At 60.0% G+C, this 22,027-nt stretch overlaps 2 protein-coding genes across 8 annotated transcripts; one reads left to right on the forward strand and one right to left on the reverse strand.

Moving 5' to 3' along the window:
* Nucleotides 1-136: 136 nt before the first annotated feature.
* MMS19 (MMS19 homolog, cytosolic iron-sulfur assembly component) lies at nt 137-16,377 on the reverse strand. 7 transcript variants are annotated; one of them, XM_065068213.1, is made up of 31 exons: nt 16,105-16,377; nt 12,186-12,234; nt 11,288-11,388; nt 9,649-9,734; nt 9,167-9,241; nt 8,537-8,606; nt 8,212-8,340; nt 7,939-8,000; nt 7,575-7,661; nt 7,184-7,258; nt 6,370-6,447; nt 5,943-6,093; nt 5,405-5,559; nt 5,133-5,211; nt 4,752-4,877; nt 4,363-4,444; nt 3,916-4,013; nt 3,394-3,534; nt 3,009-3,164; nt 2,682-2,781; nt 2,462-2,564; nt 2,276-2,350; nt 2,015-2,141; nt 1,830-1,930; nt 1,696-1,752; nt 1,399-1,585; nt 1,205-1,287; nt 949-1,113; nt 812-827; nt 594-694; nt 137-518 (listed from the first exon to the last, which is right to left on the reverse strand). In XM_065068213.1, exons 1-30 carry the CDS (start codon nt 16,250-16,252, stop codon nt 642-644), a joined length of 3,015 nt encoding a protein of 1,004 aa, XP_064924285.1. In that variant the 5' UTR covers nt 16,253-16,377; the 3' UTR covers nt 137-518; nt 594-641. The 7 variants fall into 7 exon arrangements, with proteins under 7 accessions (XP_064924285.1, XP_064924283.1, XP_064924284.1 ...); XM_065068211.1 differs by having other exon boundaries at nt 812-871; nt 16,105-16,375; XM_065068212.1 differs by having other exon boundaries at nt 812-871; nt 5,943-6,081; nt 16,105-16,373.
* Nucleotides 16,378-16,476: 99 nt separating this feature from the next.
* UBTD1 (ubiquitin domain containing 1) lies at nt 16,477-21,848 on the forward strand. The gene is made up of 3 exons (XM_065068333.1): nt 16,477-16,692; nt 20,578-20,805; nt 21,034-21,848. The coding sequence occupies exons 1-3, from the start codon at nt 16,626-16,628 to the stop codon at nt 21,417-21,419; spliced, it is 681 nt and encodes a 226-aa protein (XP_064924405.1). The 5' UTR covers nt 16,477-16,625; the 3' UTR covers nt 21,420-21,848.
* Nucleotides 21,849-22,027: the final 179 nt, after the last annotated feature.

Consider the following 22,027-nt stretch of genomic DNA (forward strand, 5'->3'; position numbering starts at 1 on the left):
TTCTTTTCCATGGTGGGGGTGCAAGGGAGAAGAGGGAGCCCATGATTTCCCAACATGGAGAAAGGAGTAAGGGCCTGTAACCAGCAGCACTTTTAGTGACTCCGCATCTGGAGCTGCACTGGAGGCCCCCAGAGCATTACCAAAACAGATGTATTTATTCCTCTGGCAACCTGAGTTGCCGTGTGTGTGTGTGCAGGCCTGCCCTCTCCACTCACACGAGCGAGTCTGTCCATCACTGTCCCTGGCTGCAGCAGAGGCTGGGCAAGCCACGAGCAGCACAGCTCATTCCCTCCGGTGGGTGTTGGGAAGAGGGCAGGGCTGCCAGGAGGGTGCTGTGGTGAGGGGTGCTGTCCACTGGCCCCCATGCTCCAGCCCCAGCACTCGGGGCATCAATGTGCTCTGAGGGTCCATGGCAGTGGCTGGATGGCTTGGCAGGTTAGCAGGGACCTGGTCAGATTGTCGGCTGGCACAGGGAGGGGACACAGGATGCTCACCTGCCCGGGCTCCCCAGCAGGAACCTGTGGTGACAACGGTGCCATTAGCCATGCTCCCAACACACCAGTGCCCCAGCAGCTCCAGCCGCACACACTCACCATTCCCCCCGTGCTGCCACTGCTTCTTTCCGCACCAGCCTCTTCTTGTCATCCAAAGGCTTGGCCAGCGCCCGGATAACACGGGCCTTGTATGGGAGCAGCTATAGGACAGAAAGGACTCTTGGTGAGAAAGCTGGGTGCTAGCTGCACCCCAGGAGGAGGTTTGGGACGCCCCTGCCCCTCTACATGCAGGAGCAGGCAGCTGCAGGAGCACTTACCACTGTTGTGGGCAGGCTGGTCAGCGCATGGGCGCAGCGCAGGGCAGCGATGCGGACAGCCTAGAACAGACAGGGCTGAGGGAAGGGGCACGGGTCAGGGAGAAGGGTGTGGAGGGGGAAGGAGGGGACACACGCACCATGGTGGGGCTCAAGGTAAGGCTGAGGAACTTGGTGACCAGTGTGTTGACATGCAGGCTCATGATCTGGGGGGCTTCAAGCAGCAGTGGCTGGAGGCAGCTCAGCGTGGAGAGCTGCACCACACGGTCTGAGCAGGACAAGGCCTCGAGGAGGAGGGGAAGCAGCTGCAGGTGGGGAGGACACAGGAGACATGAGTAAGTCCCAGCTGTGCACTCTGCACTGACACATTTCCACCCCCCCCAAACTGGCTCTCACCGTGGGCAGCTCTGTCACGAGCACGGGCTTGGGGAGGTGATTGAGCACATGGGACAGGGCCTTCAGGTAATTTGCCTTCACATCTGTGGAGAGCAGAGACAGTTACAGGCAGGGGAGGGAAGGGATGCTGGCTCAGGCCGCCTGGATAAGGGGGAAGATAGGACGGCGAGGCCAGGCTGGGGGTGGCCACTCACCGGGGCCAGCCCCGTGGAAGCCCTGCACCAGCTTGGGGACGTTGTCGGTGAAGAAGCGCTGGCGGAACATGATGCGCACGTCGGCGTGGCAGCCCTTGTGCAGCACGTCTGGGGACTCAGCCATGAGCAGGAAGAAGCCGTCAGCTGTGGCGGCACCCAGCTCCACGTCGCCCAGCAGACCCAGCAGCTGCGAGGGAAAGAGCCCTGAGATGGGGTGCCCTGCTGCTGCAGGGTCTCAGCTGGCCATGGGGGGAGCAGGCAGGTTCCTCTGACATCACCCACCCTGTTGCTGCTTACCTTGTCTGTCAGGCGGGAGCTCAGGGGGTGGTAGCGCAGCACCAGGGCTTTGGTTACCTGTGCAGGCAGAGCAGAGTCAGCACCAGTCTGGGGCCCCCTGGCTCTGCCCCCCTTACACACAGGGTGGCTCTTACCCAGAGCAGCAGGGTGAGTGCCTGCATTCGGCAGGGGCCCTGTGCAAGGCCAGGCTCCATCCTGTTCACTCCAAGCTGCAGGATCTCATCCAGCTGCTGCCCTGGGGACACAGAAGGGACAGGCTGAGCCATTCCCCTGCCAGCAGTGGGCAGGGATCCACAGCATCCTGCCCAGCCGCCCTTACCTTCTGGGTGCTTGTTCACCAGCCCTGCAAAGCACTTGGCAGCTGTGGTGGCCGTGAAGGGGCAGTTGCAGGAGCAGCTCAGTGCCAGCAGCTCCCGGAGCAGCCGTTCCTGCTGAGGAATTGCCACCTGCACGAGACGCACCACGTTACAACCCAGGGCCACATCTGCTCCGTTCTTCTGCCCATGGAGCTTGCTGTGGACCCCAGCAGGAGGGCACTTTGGTCAGGGCCCCTTCCCCATCCTGCTCCCCACCAACTCACGTTGCGGGGCAAGGAGCAGACAAAGGCCATGAGGAGGGCAACCAGGCGTCTCTGTGCCTCCAAGCACTCCCCATCCTGCGGGGCAAGAACAATGCTCATGTCATCACGTTCCTTGCTGCCAGCCTGTGCCAACATCATCATTCCCTGCCCCTGTCCCGGCATCCCAGCCCCAACCACCCAACACACCTCAAAGGGCTGGAAAGAGCAAGAAAAACTGTTCTGGGGTAGGAAGGAGACCTCTCCGTCCAGGAAGAGGGGTACCACGTGAGACACGCTCTGTGCAGCCAGCCTGGGAGAAAGCAGATATTGCAATGTGCTGCTCTGGGAGGGTCAGCAGAGAGCTCTGGGGTACCTCCCAGGAGGTGTAGGGTCCCCCTGAACAGCATCCCGACCCAGCATCACTCACTCAGGGCTCAGGTGAGTGGTGGCAGCGCTGATGACAGGAACCATGGCAGAGAGCACCTCTTCCTCTAACAGTGCCTTGCCAAGCAGCGTCTGGGTGCTCTCTGTGGGCAGAGGGAAGAAAGGGACACGCTGGAGCCCACTGCCCAGAGGAAGAGGCAGGCACAGCGCCCTGACCCCCACCGGCCCCTGGGCAGGGCTGCTCCACCTCTGGCAAGGGGCTGCAGGGCTCGCGGTTGCCAGAGGGCGGCAGCAGCAGCGCTGGCTGCAGGGTCAGGGACCTCAGAGAGCCCAGGAAGCCCTCAGCTCTCCCCTCCAGTCCTACACCTACCTTGCATGGCAGCCTGCACGGCCATGGCCAGCAGGCAGGGCACCACCGTCTGGTGGAAGTACCAGCAGCTCTCTTCGAGTTGCTGGCACTGCAGGGCCACACGGTGCAGGCTCTGGCACACAGAGACCATGTCTTGGGGGCTTCTGGCCTCACTCTCTGCAGAGCATAGTCACGGTCACATCAAACAGACACAGCACCCACTCCCCTGATCTGCACCAGGACAATACAACCCCCTCCCTCCTCCCACACCAGTGGCAGGATCCACAGCCCAGCCCTGGGCTCCTTGCCCCACACCAGGCCCCCCTCTCTCCCAGCCACCCCTGGTAACAGAGGCACCTCCTACACATAAACACCCCGTGGAGCCGCCTGCCGTGGGCTGCATTACCTTTCTGCACCTTCCGGAGATGCTGCAGCAGGACAGGGACGGTCTCCCTCACGATGCTGGGGTGGGTGGACATGGCTGCCAGGGCCTGCAGACAACGCTGCCGCAGGGAGCGGGGGTCCCAGGAGTTCTCCTCCTCCCGCTCTGGAGAGGGAATACACCTCAGAGGGGTGCTGGGGTGACCCCAGACCCCCTCACCCAAGGGCATCCAGGGCCCAGATGCTGCCAGGGCAGATGGGGTGAAGCAGCACAGGAGAACCAGCCTGTGTCAGGCCCAAGGCACCCTGCCCGCTCTGTGGCTGGGCAGCTCCTCCCCTCAGGGGTGATCCTGGCCAGGCTGGCTGGTTGCCCGTGCCAGACACAGCTTTCCCTGTGGCAGTACCACACTGCCTGCACCGGGAAGCCCCCAAGGAGAGCCACCCACCCACGCCACATGGCACAGCCCTACCACCTGATAGGAGCCGAGCGGGGATAGCTTCACCCCTAAAGCAGACATGGTTCCCTTCGCAAGGCTGCAAACCCTACCTGACTGCAGCTCCTCTTCAAGCCTGGGTACCATGCGTCCAGAGAAAACCTTCGGGTAGATGGGGGCTAGAGATCCAGCTGCTTCCATCGCTGCTTCACTGCCAAGGGCAAAGACAGCAGAAGGGGTGACATGAGCACTGCAAACCCTGGGCTTCTTGTACACCAGCTGCACAGATCTAGGCCAGTAGGTGCCTCCAGTAACCACTTCTCAGCAACCTGCCCTTTTCACCCTACTGGTACACGGTGCAGCTTTGCCAGGCCCAGACTTTTTGATTTCCAGCCGAGAAATTGCCTGGTTTATCCCTTTGCTCTTACACCCACATGGTCTTTTAGTTCAGACAATTCCTGTGTCTTGCCCCCCAACTACAGCCCTTCTCTGTAGCAAGGCCAGGCTTCGCTCCTCTCCCAGACAGTAGGTGACTGCAGTGGTGCCAGCCTGCCCCTCACCTGCTTTGGGAATCCTCCTCACACAAGGCAAGACGGATGAGGTGATCCACAACCAGCTCCAGGTCAGAGGGAGACAGGAAGCCTGGAAGAAGAACCGTAGAGGGGTCCTGCCCTCAGCCAAAGACTGTTCTGGCCACCATCCTTTCCCCTCCTCCAGACTAATAGCAATGCAGCAGGACACCAAACACCAGAGATACAAGACGCCCAGCAAAAACAGGCAAGAGAGAGACTAAGTATCCCTGGAACTGATGGCCCGGGTATAAAATGCTGCCACTGCTTCTGTGCACCTGCAGACACCAGGCAAGGATGTCCCAGCAGCCACAGGCACAGTGTCTCCCAGAACAGGATGACACTTCCCTCTGCCCCCCCAAGGGAAACAAGGCACCAACCTTGCAGAGAGCCCAGGACAGTCAGAGCCCTGATCCCGACCAGCTGCAGCTGCACACTGGGGTCAGTCAGCGCTGAGAACACCACAGAGCAAACCGGGTCTCGAAGCGACAGCAGAGTGCTCTCATCTGGAGAGAGCAGCAGAGTCACTGCCTGCGCCTGGCTGTCACCACGCAGCCACCACCAAAGCACCTGACAAACCCTTTCTGGGGCCCTGTTGGTTGACACCCAATCATCCCAAGTCCCTGGGACACGGCAGGGGGTCACACACGCAGCCACCCAGGTCAGTGAGCTTTCCTTCTCTGTCAGTACAAAGGAAGGTGGGGCCACAGCCAGCAGCCCCCTGGGACACAGGTGCCTCCAGAGGAACCAGCAAGCCTCACCTTCTTCCACATGTCCCCACTTTTGCTGCAACTCCAGGAACCCCAGCAGCATTTCCAAGATTGTCCTTCTCTGGCTGCTCTGCAGGGACACAAAGGCATAACCCAGATCACCGTCACTGCTGGGACACAGCTACGCCTCAGCCCAGTGCTGTAGAAACAGAGGGTGCCCAGCCAGGGAAGGATGTCCACCTTCATACCCTGCTCCCACCATGCCTGCCAGAGCCAGCAGGCACGCTCAGCCCCGCGATGGCAGAGCCTGGGGTGACTCTCACCTGCGGGTGCTTGGTGTACTGCTCCAGCAGCAGGGGCAGGACGTTGTGGGTGACGTGGTGGTAAGCACGGAGGGAGGCGCCCGCTGCTGCCTGCAGAAGTTTGGCACTTGGCCACACCAGCTTCATGTCAGGCTCGCACAGATGGTGTCTGCAATCTGAGATATGCTGGGCATCAGCTGCAGAGCTCCTCTGCCTCATGTGCGGGGACGCAGCTGATCTCTGGGCTGGGATGTGCTGCTGGGGTGCAGCTCTGAGCTGCCCCACAGCCTCCCCGGCAGAGCTGCTTCCTCCGGCTCCAAGCCCACAGCACAGCCGTGGATGCCCCAATCCCAGCAGAGGGGAAAGCAACTAAATCCAATAGACATTTCCTACTGTGCCACCTTCTCCTCCCTTCCTGCAACTAATTCCCTTTGAGAAGACAACAGTGGCTGTGAGAGCTAGAAAGATAAGAGAGGCTTCGAACAGAAGAGGAGGGCAGATCTCTAGGCAGAAGCACACTTTGCAGGCTCGGGGCAGGGGAGGTCTCTCTGCTACCTACCTTGCAGGATGCTGCTGAGGAAGGAGTCCAGCAGGTCCTCGGTGTCAGAGCTGAGCACAGAGCGTGAGAGGCAGGCAGAGAGGGCATGCAGAGCGGCCAGGCACTCCGCCTCGACCTTCTCACTCGCTGTCTGGAACACCTGCAGGAGAGGCTGTAGGATGAGCCAAGCTCTGGCTTCACACTCTCACCGTGGGCTGAAGGGCTCAGACTCCCTCTTCACTTCCCACATCCTTCAAACATGCAGTGTGGCACATCCGAGCCCCAGGGCACACTACAAGGGCTGGGCTGTCCCCTCCTGTTTTCAGCTGGGGCTGTCCAAGGTGGGGGTTGCTAGGAGATATGGGGCCCGCCTGGTCTGGCTGTGAACTCCTGCTCAGCAGGAGCCCAGCTGCGGTGGAGCATTTGTTAGGGGCTCTGCAGTACTCACCTCCCTGCGCAGGGATGACCAGAGGCTGGGGAGGAATTCCTGCAGCTCCTTCTGCCCATAGATGGCACAGCAGGCAGTCTGCAAGAGGGAACCAGGAGAAAGCATCAGAGAGAAGCCAGTACTGTGTGAACACAAGAGCGGGGACACTGCCTATCCTGGCAGACTCACACTGAACTGCACAAACCACTCAAGGGAGAGAAAAAGAAGAAAGAGTGATGCAGGCCAAACTAGGACCCTGGAAATGGGCAGGGAAAAATGTAATGAAATATAAACAAAGATGATTAAGGGAGGGGAGCATCTCCTTTATGAGGAAAGGCTGAGGGAGCTGGGTCTCTTTATTTTGAGAAGAGGAAACTGAGGGGTGACCTCATTAATGTTTACAGATATATAAAGGGTGAGTGTCACGAGGATGGAGCCAGGCTCTTCTTGGTGACAACCAATGGTAGGACAAGGGGTAATGGGTTCAAACTGGAACACAAGAGGTTCCACTTAAATTTGAGCAGAAACTTCTTCTCAGTGAGGGTGACAGACACTGGAACAGGCTGCCCAGGGCGGGTGTGGAGTCTCCTCCTCTGGAGACATTCAAAACCCATCTGGACACCTTCCTGTGTAGCCTCATCTAAGTGTTCCTGCTCCAGCAGGGGCATTGGACTAGATGATCTTTTGAGGTCCCTTCCAATCCCTGACATTCTGTGATTCTGTGAAATTGTGGCTCTGCAAGGGAGTCTCCACCTGGCAGGGAGAAGGGCTCAGAGGTGGCTACTGCTGCCACAGGCCAGCTCTGGGCTGAAGGGAAGAGGGGATCCCTCCTTACCAGAGTCTGTAGGGAGTCAAGCTTGGCACTTTGCAGGTCTGAGTCCAGCTTCTCAATGAGTAGAGGGAGAAGGAACTGCAGAGAGAGGTAGTATTTAGACTCAGCCCCCTCTTTGCATCACTTTGTCCATAGTCCTGCAGGGCTGCAAGCTCAGCCTCTGACAGGAGAGCAGAGGTGGGGGGACACCGGCCACAGGCAGCCCCTTCCCAGGGTGTCAGCATCAGCACCTGTCCCATGCCCAGCCCAGCATGAGACAGGGCTGCCCAAGCATGGGTTCTTGCTCCCAGATGTTGCCTTCCCACAGAGCCACAGTGGGAGCTGCAGCACTATGAAATGCAGCCTGTGCTCAGGGAACAGTTGGGTGCTCAAGAACCCCCTAGGAGCTTCCCACCTCCGCAAATTGGGTGGTAGAGGCTAGTACGGCCCGGAGGCTCAGGATCAGGTCTTCTCTCTGGATGCCGTGAGGGTCATTGGGGGGCTGCAAGGGAAACCGAGAGAGCAGGTCACTGGTCAGGAAACCTCCCAACCTAGCCATCAACCAAGGCTGCATCACCTCATCTCCAGCAAGGCAGCAGTGATGCCAGTCACTGCAGCCAACCTGGCATGGGCCTGTCAGCCTGGGCACCACTGATCGCAGCTAAACACTGCCCAGCCAAGACTCTCGCCCACTCTCTCCTCCCATCTCCTGGAGGGGCCACAACCCCCTGAGAAAACACCAGAAGGAACAGGCTGTGACACAGGGCAGACTCACTCACTGGAGTAAAATCGATGGGGAAGTAGCAGGATGTCACTTCAAACAGCTCCTCCACAAAGGGACCTGCAGGGAAAGGACAGAGGACGTGAGCAGAGACACTGGGCAAAAGAGGCACAACAGCTATGTCTAGAACCCATGACAGGCTGGCCCTGCACCTCCTAAAGCATGACAGGGACAACCCCAGCTCTGGTCAGACCCAAGGGCCACTCATCCAACAGCACAAAGGAAAGTTACATGTCCCCAGCTCAGTTCTGTACAGGAGGCACAGGCTCACCCAGGGTGTAGTTCTTGGCAATGAGATCACGCACAATCTGGAAGGCCACCAGCAGGTTGCGGGGATCTTTCTCCCCATCCATGACCTGGATGAAACCGAAGGTGAAGTCGGCACCCAGGCCCTTCAGCTCTGCAAAGAGGAGGAGTGTGAGTAGATGCAGGACAACGGGCCTCACCAAAATGGCATTAAATCAGCCTGGTTTCCCCAGGCCAACAGCTCTTCCAGCCCTTCACAGGCAGAGCAACAGAGCCTTTGGAACAGGCAAAAGTGAGGCATTCTCCCAACCTGGACAACCCCAGAGTGGTTCTGGCATCTGCGCCCTCACCTTCCTCCCTGGTGCTCATGAAGTTGGTGATGATGCTGTAGACTGTATGGCGATCCAGCTGCAGCAGGGACTGGAGGGAGGAGCAGAGCAATCAAAGCAAACTTCTGCACACAGCAGCGTTGCTACCCACCACCCAAGGGCAGAACCCCAGCAGTGCAGCTGCTGCCTCCTGGCTTGCAGCTCCCGTTTACCACATGCAAAGTGCGCACATGCCTATGCAACAGCACCTGAGCGTGACTGCGTCCATCACTGCATAAATGAACCCTCACAGTCACACCAGGGCCACACATACTGCCCAAGGCCCTGCCAGCATAAACAGTCTTAAACTGGAGGAGAATTTGGGTGCTGAGGGCACTTAAACACAGTCTGGAGAACAGAACAAAGGAAATAACTCCCCCAGGGCTGAGAGAAGAAAGGACAAGGGCCAAACAGGACTCTCGGCTGCCGTCTGCCTCTGACTCTGCAGTGAGACACTGCCTCTAAGCTCTGCAGGAGCACTGCACTGCTGCTGAAGGATGTGCTACGCTGCACTGCCACCAAATGCGCTCAGTCCTCAGGGTAGACAGTCTGTCCCCAGACATCCAGGGAGTGTGGAGCAAGGACAAGAGGATGGGAAATCACGTTGCTCACCTGCACATGTACCTCCTGGAAGATGGTTTTGAGCACAGATACTGCTAGCCCTGGGGACAGCACCTCACACATGCTCTGGGGACAGGAAAAGAAAAGCGAAATAGAAAACGATGATGGCAGCCACACAACAGAGTTCCTGCTTCTGTACTGCAGTCAGCTGCAGGATCCTCTCCTATGCCACAGAAAGCTCACCACCCCCACAGACAGGACAGGATGTGATGCCCATCTCATCCCTGCTGCTCCCCAGAGCAGCCTGGGAGTTCTGGCCCCAACAACAGCACAGGGCAGGGAATCACGGCAGCCTCCTCTCTGCTGCCCCTCTGCCAGGGCACAGCAGGAGACAGAGCAATGCTGCTGAGCAGGAGCTGACAGCCCAGCCAGGCCACGCTCAACAAGGTGCTCCAACCTGTACTCAGGTGTTCCACCTCCCCAGCACTGTTCTGAAGCACAGCCCAGTGCTGCAGGCTGGGGGCTCAGCTCACCAGTGCTCGGAGTCCCTGGAGCACCGAGGGGATCACAAGGTGATGATCTTGCAGCCGGTTCTCATAGAACAGGACCAGATGCAGCACTGTCAGAAACAGACACCAACCTGCGTTAGTCCCAGGAAATGCAGATGCAGGGCGCCAACCCCAGCTCTGGCAAAAGCAGCTGCCAGATGAAGAGCAAGCACATCTCACACTGGTAAACAGGACAAACTGCCACATTTGTGTGCACTCACCTAGCTCCAACACCTTCACCCTCCCCCCATCAGCAACTCACACCTGACTGCAGTGGGGCAGCACCCATCCCAGCCATTGCAGAGGTGCTGGAGCCACCCGAGAGGTGTTTGCCCTGGCCTGTCCAGACATGTGGGTGCAGACACCAGCGGGGAAGCAGCAGTTGCCTGCTCAGTGGAGGCTGAGGATGTCCTGGGGTGGGGCACAGGGCTGGAGCAAGAGCTCCGGCTTCCCTGCTTGGCTCCACAACACGTTCCCGGCCCCTGAGTCATGGCCACGGGCGCCTGCACACCCCAGCCCTGGGGAGGGGCAGCAGGAAGCAGACTGGAAGAGCCGGTAGCAGCATCCTGCGCCCACAGCTGCTGCAGAAACTCACCCCCCCAGGAGGCAGCCTGACACAGCACTTGAGACATGAACTGCGTGAGGAGGGACACGCAGAAAGACAGGGCCAGCTGGGGGTGTCACAGCAGCTGCCTGTGCCTTCCTAGGGAGCTAGCTGGCTCTGGCCCTCCAGAGCTCCTGCTGACTTGGCTCTATCCCATTTTGCTCCCCTTGCTCAGCTGCCCTGGCTTTGCCAGGGATCCCCACTGAACCTCCCCGCCTCCGGTTGCCCCTCCAGAGCAACCCAGTCCCCATCACAGCCATCACCAGTACACCAGTAGCTAGTCTGTTCATACTCTCTGCACAGCTGCTCTCAGCCCTTGCCTGGCACCAGTCTGAGATTTAGAGAGAGCCAAACGCCAAGGATTAAGCACCTTTTACTTCCATCTTTCCCTTCCTCCACCTCACTCACTAGCTGCCCCCACCTTGCCAGCCTGCATGGGTTCAGCTATCCATCAGCAAGGCCTTCAGCTCCAAATCAAAGTTCGGCAGCTCTTATTGGCTTCCCCTGCTGCCTGTCAGTTGCTATGGGACATTTCACACAGCCAAATCTTCTTGCCTCCACGAATGCGGTGTCTTCCTCTTCCCATCCCAGTCCTCCACTCCACTCTCATCCTTACGCTGATCCCCCTTCCTCCTCAGGGTTCCCCAAAACTAATCTGGGCAGGCTGTAGGGCTGCAGTGTGACATCTGCATCTGGGCAGGCTGTAGGGCTGCAGTGTGCAGATGTCCCACGTGGCGCTGAGCATGCCTAGGTGTGCAACACCCACACACTGCCACGGGCACCAGCTGCAGCCCAGGGATTTGGCGTGTTCAGGGAGTGACATGAATTGTGTGGTGAGGCTGGCAAAACGGCTGCAGCATGCAGCCCTGTGCACTCCTTGGACTTTGACTGAAGAGATATGTACATAGATGTCACGGTGCTAAATCAATTCCTTTGCCAACTGCAGGACAGACACCTAAGCGGCACAGGCTTTGTCCCCAACCTGCCAGCAGCCACTCCAGGGCCCGGAGTAGCCCTTACCTTCCTTCTCCTGGAGCTGGAAGTAACACTGGAGCAGGACTTGTGACAGCAGCTGGATGCCTCGCCCTCGCGTCCGAGGATCTGTGTTCTCCAGGCAAGATCTAATCCAAGTGGGGGGAAAGCCCAAGAGACCCGCTGTGAGCAGGGACACCCAAGCAGGACACACATCCTGAGCAGACGCATTATATAAACAAAGAGGTGCTGCTCTCTGGGCAAGAGGGGAGCAGCCCAACCCTGCCTGACTTGTCAGCATGGTGGGAACAGACCCCTCTTCCTCACCCGTGTTGCACACATGCACCCGGCCCCAGAGCCATGCAGCAATAAACCCAAGTTCTCAAGTCAGACCAAAGAACATGCTCTTGCACCATGCTCTGCACCTGCAACTCAGGCTCCCAAGATCACAAGGGCTGAAAGAGGGCAAAGCCTCTTACAGCGAGGCAAACCCAGCCCCCAGCTTGGCAGAAACAAGCCTCCCCGAGTCCCAGGCCACAACAGCTCAGAGACAGAAGTGAAAGCTGAGTGCCAGCCAACTTGTGACATGGTGATGTGCAGCTGTGTACTCAGGCAGCTCCTGATGGGACAGTCCCAACTGAGAAGTGCCCTGCAGCTCGATGCCTGCCACAACACCTCTCCTCGGCCCTGGGAGAACATCAGGAGCTGCTTCAGCCTTGTTCTTTCCCAAACAGCTCCCAAGTCCTAGGAGGGTAAAGCACCGCTCAGGCCCCATGCTGCAACCAGACCAGATCCTTGCAGGCCTGTGTGCTGCTGTGTGTCACCAGTGCTGATGCCAGCTTGTTCTGGATGAACAGCATACTTTTCCTTCTCACTGTCCCTCCTTGCAGGAACCTCCCCTGCAAGGCCCTTACACGACATATAACATGTATAAGGCTTTTCTTACCCCAGGGCTTCCACAAGCTGCAGTACAGTCCAGCTTCCATCTTTCACCCCTGGAGAAAGGACGTAAAGAGAGTGAACCACAGAGACCCCCAGACCATCAGTGAAGCTCAGCACTGGAGAGAAGTACCGCGAAGGGCCCCAGCACCACAGCAGAAAAGGCTGGCGGGGTGCTGGCACCTCGCTAAATACCAAAGGAGCCATGTGTGCTTAGTTGGTGGAGCTGCCTCCAGCCCTGCCTGCAAACATGTCTGGAACCAAGTGCTGCCTTGACTAGATCAGAGCTGAGAGCAGTGACACTCACCTGCACTTTGCCCGTACCCTCTCCCTACAGCCTGGCTGCATCCACTTTGCTGAGAGGCCAAAAAACACTTCCCTAACGTGAGCAAGCTGGGAGGAGACAGAGGGCAGCCCCCCAGGTGCTTCCCAAGGGAGAGCTGGCCAAGCAAACAGCCCAGGCAGTAGTGATCACCCAGCTCCCCACCGCCTCCATGCTGCGCTGAGCAAGACCTGCACAAACTCCCTGTGAGATGGAGGGCAGGGAGAAAGGCGGCTTTGTGGTCAGAGGAAGATGAAGCTTTGGCACTCCTGGAGCCTCTTTCCAGCTCTGACTCAGACACCACACCAGGTTGTCTCACTCACCTCTTGCCTCAACATTCTTGCAGCTCAACTAGGGGAAGAGTCACTCCTTAGGAGGCTTTGGGAAGGACCTGCTACATCCTGTAAGAGCCTTGGCAAAAGGGCAGGTTCTCCACTCCCACCAACCACCACCACTGTGTCACTTTCCCAGTAGGAAAAGCTCTGTGTGTGCCCTATGGTCAGACATGGGGTGGGAGGGAAGGGACTGCGTTACCTTCAGAACCCTGACCTGTACATCAGGTGGCAAAGGACATTGCTGGGAAACAAGCAGCATCCCTCACTCTCTACCTGGACAAAACAGCTTTCAAAAAAAGCACCTTCCAGTCACTGAGACTCACTGTCTTTGCCCAGGAGCACTTCTGGGTACTCCGGAGGGCCCTGCACATCCCTCTGCCCTGCTGAAGTCTTGCGTACATGACTGACAGGGCATCTACTCCCTCAGAATCCTACAGGTTTCATTTGAAGCTTTCCCAGGTCTTGTCTCAACCAGTGTCTCCTGCTGCTGCAAGCATTTACTGTCTCTCTCTAAGCAATTATTTCCAGCATTAAGCCACACTGTTCATCAGAGAGCAGTCTCTGGGGATGGGAGAAGGGATGATGGTGTTTTCTGACAGAAAGCAGCCCCAGAGACAGAGCTTCCGCTCCCTCTGGGCACAGCAGGGAGCGTGAGCCCGGACTGATGGACAGAACAGGTAAGGAGAACTGCGAGAAAGAGAAGGCCAGCAGGTCGCAGAGTCAGCAGGCACAGGCTGAGCAGAGGATGCCTTGAGCAACAGCCATACAGTGCTGGCAAAGTGCAACAGCAAGTGGGTGCTGTGCACTGGCACAAAGCAGAGTGAGCGGCCAGCAGACCTCACATGGCCCCTTCACACCAGCATCTCAACATCCCATTCTGCAAGCTCCTGCAAAGCCCTTGTGCCTCTGAACCACCACGGAGAAGGTCCAAGACAAACACTGTCTATGCAGCCAAACACTTTGCCTCTGCATTTTCAGAGACCAAAAGCAGCATCTACACAAAGCTGGTTTCCTAATCAACAGGAAAGAGCTGAGGTGTAATGATCAAACCACAATCAGCTACTGATGCTCCTGCAGTTAGCAGCCCCTTCGTTCAGCTATGGTGAGAGAACTCACTCTGTTTGGGGACCCAGGGATGTGACCAGCTTCACCTCTCGTGGTGTGACCACATCAGCCCTGACAGCACGACCTGCGAGTGCAGCCTCCTGCTCACAGGCAGAGCCGCACAGGCCACAGCTGAAGTGCAAGCACAGCTATAATCGGACCTGTGTCATCAGCATGGCAGGTACAGTGGCGAGCCTGTGCAACTTCTCCCTCCACATCTGGCAGCAGCAAGTTCCCAAGGTCAATTACGTACCCGGAATCTCAGCACTACCTTTACCAGGAGAGGTTGCCTTCCTATTCTGGTGCTCCTACAGTCCAAGAGGCTAACCAGGAGCAAGACATTTACCTTTTCCTGCATTACTGCTCGGAATCAATCTGCTCCCTTTCCTGACACTTCCTCTCCCGTTTCACATGGTGGCCTAGACATCAATCACTTCCACACACTTTCCATTCTTGTCTTCCCCACACCCTTAAAATGTGAGCACAGCATTCCCGGAGAGCATGCAATGGATTCCTGTGACAGCAGTATCTTTCTTTCCCGATCTTTTAATAAATGAGTTCAACCTCCTTCTGCCGCCCACTGACCTGTGCAGCCTGAGCTGCCTGTGATAGCACTGAGGCCTTTCTTCCACTTGCCAAGTTACCCTCAATTTAGTGCTCAGCAACATATTGGAGAAGCTCGACGCATTTCTTCCAGCAATTGCACAACGGCCACAAGGTTAGAAAAAAAACCTGCCCTTTCGCTCAAGGATACGTGATGCAAGTTAATACTTTCTGATGTGTGATTCTATAAGAGGTGAGAGGGGCCAAAGGACACTTGCCGGCTCCCTCACTTGTCAAGGTAGGTTTGTCACAAGCGCCATACAGCTGACGAGAGCCAGGGGGGCAGGGGCAGCTCTTCTCTTTGTACGTCTTTAAAGAGACAAAGCTTTCTCCAGGGACTTCTGTAACGTGACCATAGATGACATCAGCAGCTGTAAGGTTATCTTTCCCAATCTATCCCAAATATGTCAGAAGCTTTGTGCAACTCTCTTGCAACATCTTGAATGTCACACAGTTTAGTGAATTCCTCCAGACTTGCTTGGCATTTTGTTCACCTTGCATTACATGGACCACCAGGTTATGCTCCCGTTTTGCCAGCTCACCTCATCACCACGATACCATGGATCAGCTCACAATTCATCACTCTCAGGAAAGGTCTATAAGCTACTCTCCTGTGTAATATAGCCTACATAGTCCTTCTCTGCTCTCTGAACTCCCTTCCAAAACACAGTGAAGCCATTGCCTAGAAACCTAAACATGCCACTTCATCCTTAAAAAAAGTCATGTTCCTGAAGCTGCAAGTTGCCTAAAACAAGAAGTTCACCAAATTGGTGATCCAGGCAGAAAGCCAAATTATCCAAGATAATCAAATACCTCAAGCTGTGCCAGGGAAAGAGGAGAAACAACAGAGAGGGCAGTCAGAGCCTGGGCTGCAGAGCAGGGGCCAGCAAAGCCAGCACATCAGTCATCTCCTACAGCATCTCCGTAAGGCCAGAAGCTCCCTTCGCATCAGCACCTTCTCAGCCATCCAGTCACGGCCACCCCCCCGGCCAGCCATACTCAGTACCACTCACAGCAGCTCCCACTGTGCCCCAAGCCCCCAGTGCCAGGGCCTGCAGCCTCATGCTCCCGTCAGTTCACATCCCCCGTGCCGCAGCCCCCACCCCGAAGCCCCACTCCTGGCTCCAGGGCAGCCCTTGGCACTCCCAGCTGATCCAGCACCTTCAATCCCATCCCATGCTCTAGACCAGCCACCTAAAACCCCAACCACAGGCCCCACAACTCTGCCTTCACCCCAGTTCCCCACAGCCCCGCAGCCACCCCCTCCCTCGCCTCACCCTGGAGCCCCCACCCGGCTGACGCCCCGCACCGAACCCACAGCTCCCAGTCCTCACTCCCTGCCCATGCCCAGCCCACAGCTGCAGGGCCATGCCCCACAGCCCATGGCCATGTTCTGTCCCACACCCTGCCATGCCCTGCTGCATAGCCAGGCCTGTGCCCGGCCCATCCCATCCCATCCTATCCCATCCCATCCCCACGACCCGCCCCGCCGCCCCCCTGCCCTGCCCACGCCCGGCCACGCCCCGCAGCCGCAGCCGCACCCGCCCGTTACCGCCCGGTACCTGCCGCCACCTCCGCGGCGCAGCCGTCCTGCTGCCCGGCCACGAAGTCCCGGACGGAGGCGGCGAGCGCCGCTGCTCCCGCCCCGTCCCCGGCCGCCGCCATGACAGCCCACGCGCAGGGCAGCGCCGTCGGCCCCAACACGCGCATGCGCCAGGCCTCGCGCCACGGACAGTAGCAGCGCACGCGCGCGGCGGGAGCGCCCCCTCCTCAGCCCCTCATCCCTGGCGGGGGGCGGGAACGGCGCGGCCGCGGAGGGGCGGGGCCGGCGCGTACGGCGAGGCGGAGGGGACAAAAGTGCCGCGGCGGCGGGCGCACGCGTGTGGGCGGGGCCGATGGCGGGGCCGGTGCGGGCGGTCACATGCACACCTGGGGGGGGCGGGGCGCGGCGCCGGGTGTCTCCGGCGGCGGGGCGGCCCCGGTGTTCAGAGCCGGGCGGCGCGGCTGCACGGTGCCGGGCTCTGCTGTCGGGCGCAGCGCCGGCCCGGCCCCATGCCGAGCGCCGTTGCCGTTGAGTCCCGCCATGGGCGGATGTGTGGGGCGGCAGCGTCGGGAGCGGCCCGCCGCCGGGAACCCCCGCAAGCGAGCAGGTGAGGGGGGCTGAGCCTGCCGGGGCCGTCTCGCGTGGGCACCCACGGGATCGTGGGTACCGGTGGGGGTGGTGAGCATGGGGGAGTGTGGTCACCGGAGGGGCGCAGTCTGTGGGCGCAGGGGTTTGTCCCGTGAACGCCCTCGGAGCCGTTCTGTGCCCCCGGGGGTTCCCGGGCACCGGGGGTTCTGGTCCGGTGCGCGGCGCCGGGAGTCGGCGGATACCGCCGCTCCCGTCCCGGCGCCCCGGGGGGTTTGCAGGTTCAGCGCCGGGAAGCAACGGCGTGTCCTGCTCAGCGCTGCCGGCCCCGGCACTTCCCGGGGAGGGGGTGTTCCGGGGGGCCTGCAGGACGATGGGTGCCCCCGGTTTGGGCTCGGCAGTGTACCCTGCCATGCCGGGTCCTGCAAACTGCTGGGACCCTGCCTGCATCTTGCCTTTCAAGTGTCGGTGCTACCCGTACATCGGGCTGCTGCCGACGGGGACAGCCACGTCCCCGCTGCCCCGGGGTTTCGTGAGCTGCCGGGGACCCGGCCGTGGGGCGAGCGGAGAGCAGCGGCCGCGCAGGGGAGGCCGGTGCAGCCCCGCGGCTCGCCGGAGTTACCAGGAGCTGGATACCCCGTGCTGTGAGGCACTCACTTCCCCGGGATGCTGCTCTGGGGCGTCCCGGAGGCAACGGAGATGGGCACGGCTACCTGCTGGCGGAGGGAACGTGGGCCGGCGGGGTGAATCACGCCTGCCTTCCCCTCACTCACCTCCCCGGCCGGTACAATAGCAGCCGGTAATTACCGTGTTTTTGGCAAAGCGGTGGTAGGCGGCGGGAGAGGAGGAGCAGGAAGTGTGTGCCCGGGGACGGGACGCCCGGCCCTCGCCCGCAGCTGGGATGCAGGCAGGAGGGAGGGCGGTTTTCCTGTGGGATGGTGCCCGCTGCTCTGGCAACACGTGCAAGATCCTGTGGCAGCTGGGTCCAGCTGTGCCTATTGCCCATGCAGAGCTGTCTCCACCGTGCAAGGCTACAGGTGTGCCAGCCTGCCTTGGGAATGCCCTGCTGGCTTGGGTCAGGGTGATGGCCCCCCTGGAGCCAGCAGCCCTGCTCCCCCTGGGGCTGCAGCCCCACACCCTGGCACGCTCTGGCCCCCAGGGGCACAGGTGCTTTCTTGCAGGTGTCAGTGAGTTCTGGGGTCTGCAGCTGCTGTTTGCTCAGCTTGATGGGGTGTGGGGCCATTGCTTTATAACCCAGGGCTGCTGTGGCTGGGGGGGGGTCAGATCCCAACATCTGGATGAGTGGTCCCCTCCTGTGCCAGGCAACAGCTGGCTGCAGGGCCTGTGTCTCCATCACCTTGCCAGGCCTTCCTGGGATGGGTCACAGGCCCCTCCAGGTGCCTCTGTGCCCCTGGCAGCTGCTACCACTTTCTTGCAGTGTGTCCCTCCTGGCAGGGTGCTCAGGCTGGCTCCTGCCCTTGCCTGTGTGGTGCCGCCAGACCGTGGGAGCTGCTCAGGAGGTGACAGAGGATGAAACAAGGCTGCAGCTGCCCTCATCTGCAGTATGGGGACACTGCCCCAGCCTGGCAGGTCCCAGCACATGAGGACCTGCTGTCAGTGGGGAGGGGTGCTCTGCCTGCCCACCTCTCCTGCTGCAGGGGCTCTGCTAAGCAGCCCACCTGCCTGGCCAGCTCCTGCTCTGGCTGGGGATCATGCGACCCCCTGCAGAGGAGTCCTGCCAAGGCTCCCTGCAGCAGCTGACAGTGTTGTCCCTAGGGTGGCTAGCTTGCTGCAGCAGGAGGAGCAAGGAATGCCAGTGGCATGCAGCATCCCAACTCCACCTGGCCCAGGAAGGGACCAGCCAGAACTGCTGGAAGCAGTGTCATGTTCCATCTGGCTGGCATCTCCTCTGGGGCTGAGCCAGCCTCCAGGACCTGCTGCCTGGGGCTGCCTGGCTCTCCTGGGGCTCCTGCCAAGCAGGGAGCGAACCCCAGGGCAGGGGAGCTTTGGGGGTGCATCCTCCTGCCTGGGGATCCCCACACTGGAGCACCGCAGGGGGGCTGAGCCACAGGCAGGATGCTGCAGGCACAGGGCCGGCGGCAGGCAGGCTGCTGGCCAGATCCTGTTGGCTCGAGTCCGGGTGCAGCGAGTGGCCAGACCTGTCCGGTGGTGCTGCTGTGGCAGGCAGGGGCGGAGGGTTGCACAAGGGGCCAGGAATAGAGCAGCAAGAGGTGATTAGAGTCTGTGGGTCCTGGCTGGGCGGCAGCAATAAATAGATGAGGCTTAGCCCCTGCCTACCTGGGCAAGGCTGCCAGGCACACCTGCCTGCATGGGACGGCTGCACTCAGGCCCGGCGGTGCTGTTCCTGCTGCCTTGCCTGGGCCAGCCTCTTCCCTTTGCCATGAGCGAAGCTGAGGGGATAGTTATGGCTGGGAGTCCTGCCACTCATGACAGTCCTTCTGTAAAGGTGCCCTGGCTTGGTGGACGAAGTAGCCTGGAGATGCAGTCCTGGCCGTGTCCTTCAGGCTGGCCATGACCACTGCTCTGCTGCCCTCCCAGGGCAGGTGCTGCCTCCGACCTTGCTCTGTCCTGCAGTGCTACAAATCCCTCCTGCCCAGCACCTTGACTGCTGAATCGGCAGTGCTGGCTGCAGCCAGCTGGCCTAGCTACTCCAGGGATGCCGGCGCAGGCAGGATGCTGCCCATCAGGGATGCTCAGCATCCAGCCCTGGGGTAGCTGAGCTCTTGTGCCCCGTAGGGATGCCCAGTTTGGTGCCACGTGTTGTGTCCAGTTCTGGGCCGGGTGCTGTGCTGGCTCCAGTGGTCTTGGATCGGGTGGAACAGGACTGATACAAAAGGTCATGTAGTGCCTTGTGTCACCACACACATGCCCAGGAAAAGCTGCCTGGGGGATGTGGCTCAGCCCTCAGCTGGCAGTGATGACTGTCTCCAGCAGCTGGGGTGTGTGGCATTGCCTTGCCTGGCAGGTCACTGTGCGGGCGCAGGCGTCTTCCTGCCCGGCTAGGGCTCCACGTCCCCTATGTCCCGTCCCTGCAGGAAGGGTGCCGGCTGGCTGCTCCAGGGAGAGGGGAGGCAGGAAGGAGCTGTTGTCACTCATTGTCCCCGGCTCAGCTGGGAGTGACAACAGCTCCTTCCTGCCCCATGCTTCCGGCCCAGCCGTGGGCCCGATGGGACAGGGCTGTTCCCACGGGACCACAGCCTGGTGTGGTGCTGGCACAGCAGGTGGCCCAGTCCTCTGCTGCTGTGCCCTGGGCTGCTGGTCATCCCTGGGGACGTGGCTGGGGGCTGTTTCATGGACAGCCTGCTCAGCTCAGCCCATCGCCAGGACTGCTCCAGGCTGGCAGCCCTCCACACTGTTGATGCCCTCTGATGCTTTGGATGCCGTGTGCCTGCTGTCTTGCCCAGAGCTGGTCCCTGCCACTCTGGGGTGAGCAAAGAGGATGGAGAAGTCCTGCCCCCCTGCCAGGACTCCAGCTCAGCCCCTGTAATCCCCTTCCCACTCTGACTCAACGGCTTATTCCCTGGCTAATTCGCCAAGCTATAAATACTACTCTGCCTCAAAGGCCCCCAAGGCCCTGCAGCCACCTCATGGGGCAGGGGCATGGTCCTCATAGCATGGGGACAAGAGACTATGCCCCTCCTGTGGGGCAAAGAATGTCACTTGGTGGGGCAACGGCTGTGGGGCTAGCGGGACCTTGGGCAGGGCTAGTTTTAGCTGACTTCCCTCTGGCTGCATTGGGGACTATCCTGTGCTGGGCAGGGTGGTCACTCAGGCACTGTTGTGCATGGTGCAAAGGGATCCCCAGGACCCATGGGGATGGGGAGACGGGGAACTTGGGCTCAAGGAGGAGCCCCATCTCTCAGCTGAGCATCCCCCCACTTCCCAGGCCGCAATGAGCCCCTGAAGAAGGAGCGTCCCAAGTGGAAGAGTGACTACCCCATGACGGACGGGCAGCTGCGCAGCAAGCGGGACGAGTTTTGGGACACAGCACCTGCCTTCGAGGGTCGTAAGGAGATTTGGGATGCCCTGAAGGCAGCTGCCTACGCTGTGGAGGTCAACGACCACAGCCTGGCCCAGGCCATCCTTGATGGAGCTAGCATCACCCTGCCCCACGGTGAGGGATGGCATTGGGCTGTGGGTGGGGTGGGTGCTAAGTGCCCCACATCCAAGCACATTAGAGTCCCAGGCTGGAGAGGAGAGGGGTTCCCAGCTGCCATCCGTGCAGCTCGGCCCAGCCAAGGTGGGCAAGATGGTCTCTGCCCAGCTGCCTGGGGTGGTCCCATCCCCATTTGGGGGTTCCATGGAGATGCTCACCCACAGCATCTCATCCTGCCATCCCCAGGGTCTCTGACGGAGTGCTACGATGAGCTGGGCAATCGGTACCAGCTGCCTGTCTACTGCCTGGCACCTCCCATCAACCTGATCCTGGAGCGGAGCGAGGAGGAGGTGGCAGAGCCAGCTGAGCCCCTGCCCAACACTCGACGGGAGTTCGCCCTCAAGGTGCGTCTCTCCACCGGCAAGGACCTGCGGCTGAGCGCCAGCATGAGTGACACCATCGGGCAGCTAAAAAAGCAACTCCAGGCACAGGAGGGCATCAACGTGGCCTGGCAGCGCTGGTTCTTCTCGGGCAAACTGCTCACTGACCGCACACGGCTGCAGGAGACCAAGATCCAGAAGGATTATGTTGTGCAAGTGATCGTCAACCAGCCTGTGCAACCGAGGAACTGACTCCCTGCACCGGCTGCTGGGAGAGGGCAGGGGGCTGGAGGGCAGAGCAGCACTTCCAGAGATGCCCTGTGCTGTGTCCCAGCCCTGCCAGAGCGGGGACAGCCGCTGCTTCCCCACAGGCTGCCATCCACTCAGGTGACTCCCCAAGAAGGGCTGCATGGGACTGTGCTGCCATGGTGGGCCCTCTGGGCCGGGGACATGGGCACACACCACATTTGCTGCAGGAAGTTTGAGACCAAATGTCTCTGGGGGTGTCGGTATGGCCAGGGACCTGCTGCTGGGCTGTGCTGTTGGGAAAACAGAGGCCATGACCTGCTGGGCTTTGGCTCCCCCTGGCCAGGAGGCCCTGGGGTGCTGGGCTGGGTGGAGATGTCTCCCCTCTGTATATAGTCTGTATTTATCAATAAAGCCTCTCCATCCTTCCTCTGACCTGGTGCGGGGGGTGCTGGTTGTCACCTGCAGCAACAGGAGGTTCCTGTCCTCATCCTCTCTTGTCAGGATGGGCACAGGATGGCCGAGGAGAGCCCAGGCACCTCAGCTCTGCTCCCTGGTGCCACTCTGACCCTGTCCTGCCAGTCCAGGTTCTTTGCCTGCCTGGACCCTGCCCC

The sequence above is a fragment of the Columba livia genome, chromosome 6 (assembly GCF_036013475.1).
Source record: "Columba livia isolate bColLiv1 breed racing homer chromosome 6, bColLiv1.pat.W.v2, whole genome shotgun sequence".
Lineage (NCBI taxonomy): Eukaryota > Metazoa > Chordata > Aves > Columbiformes > Columbidae > Columba > Columba livia.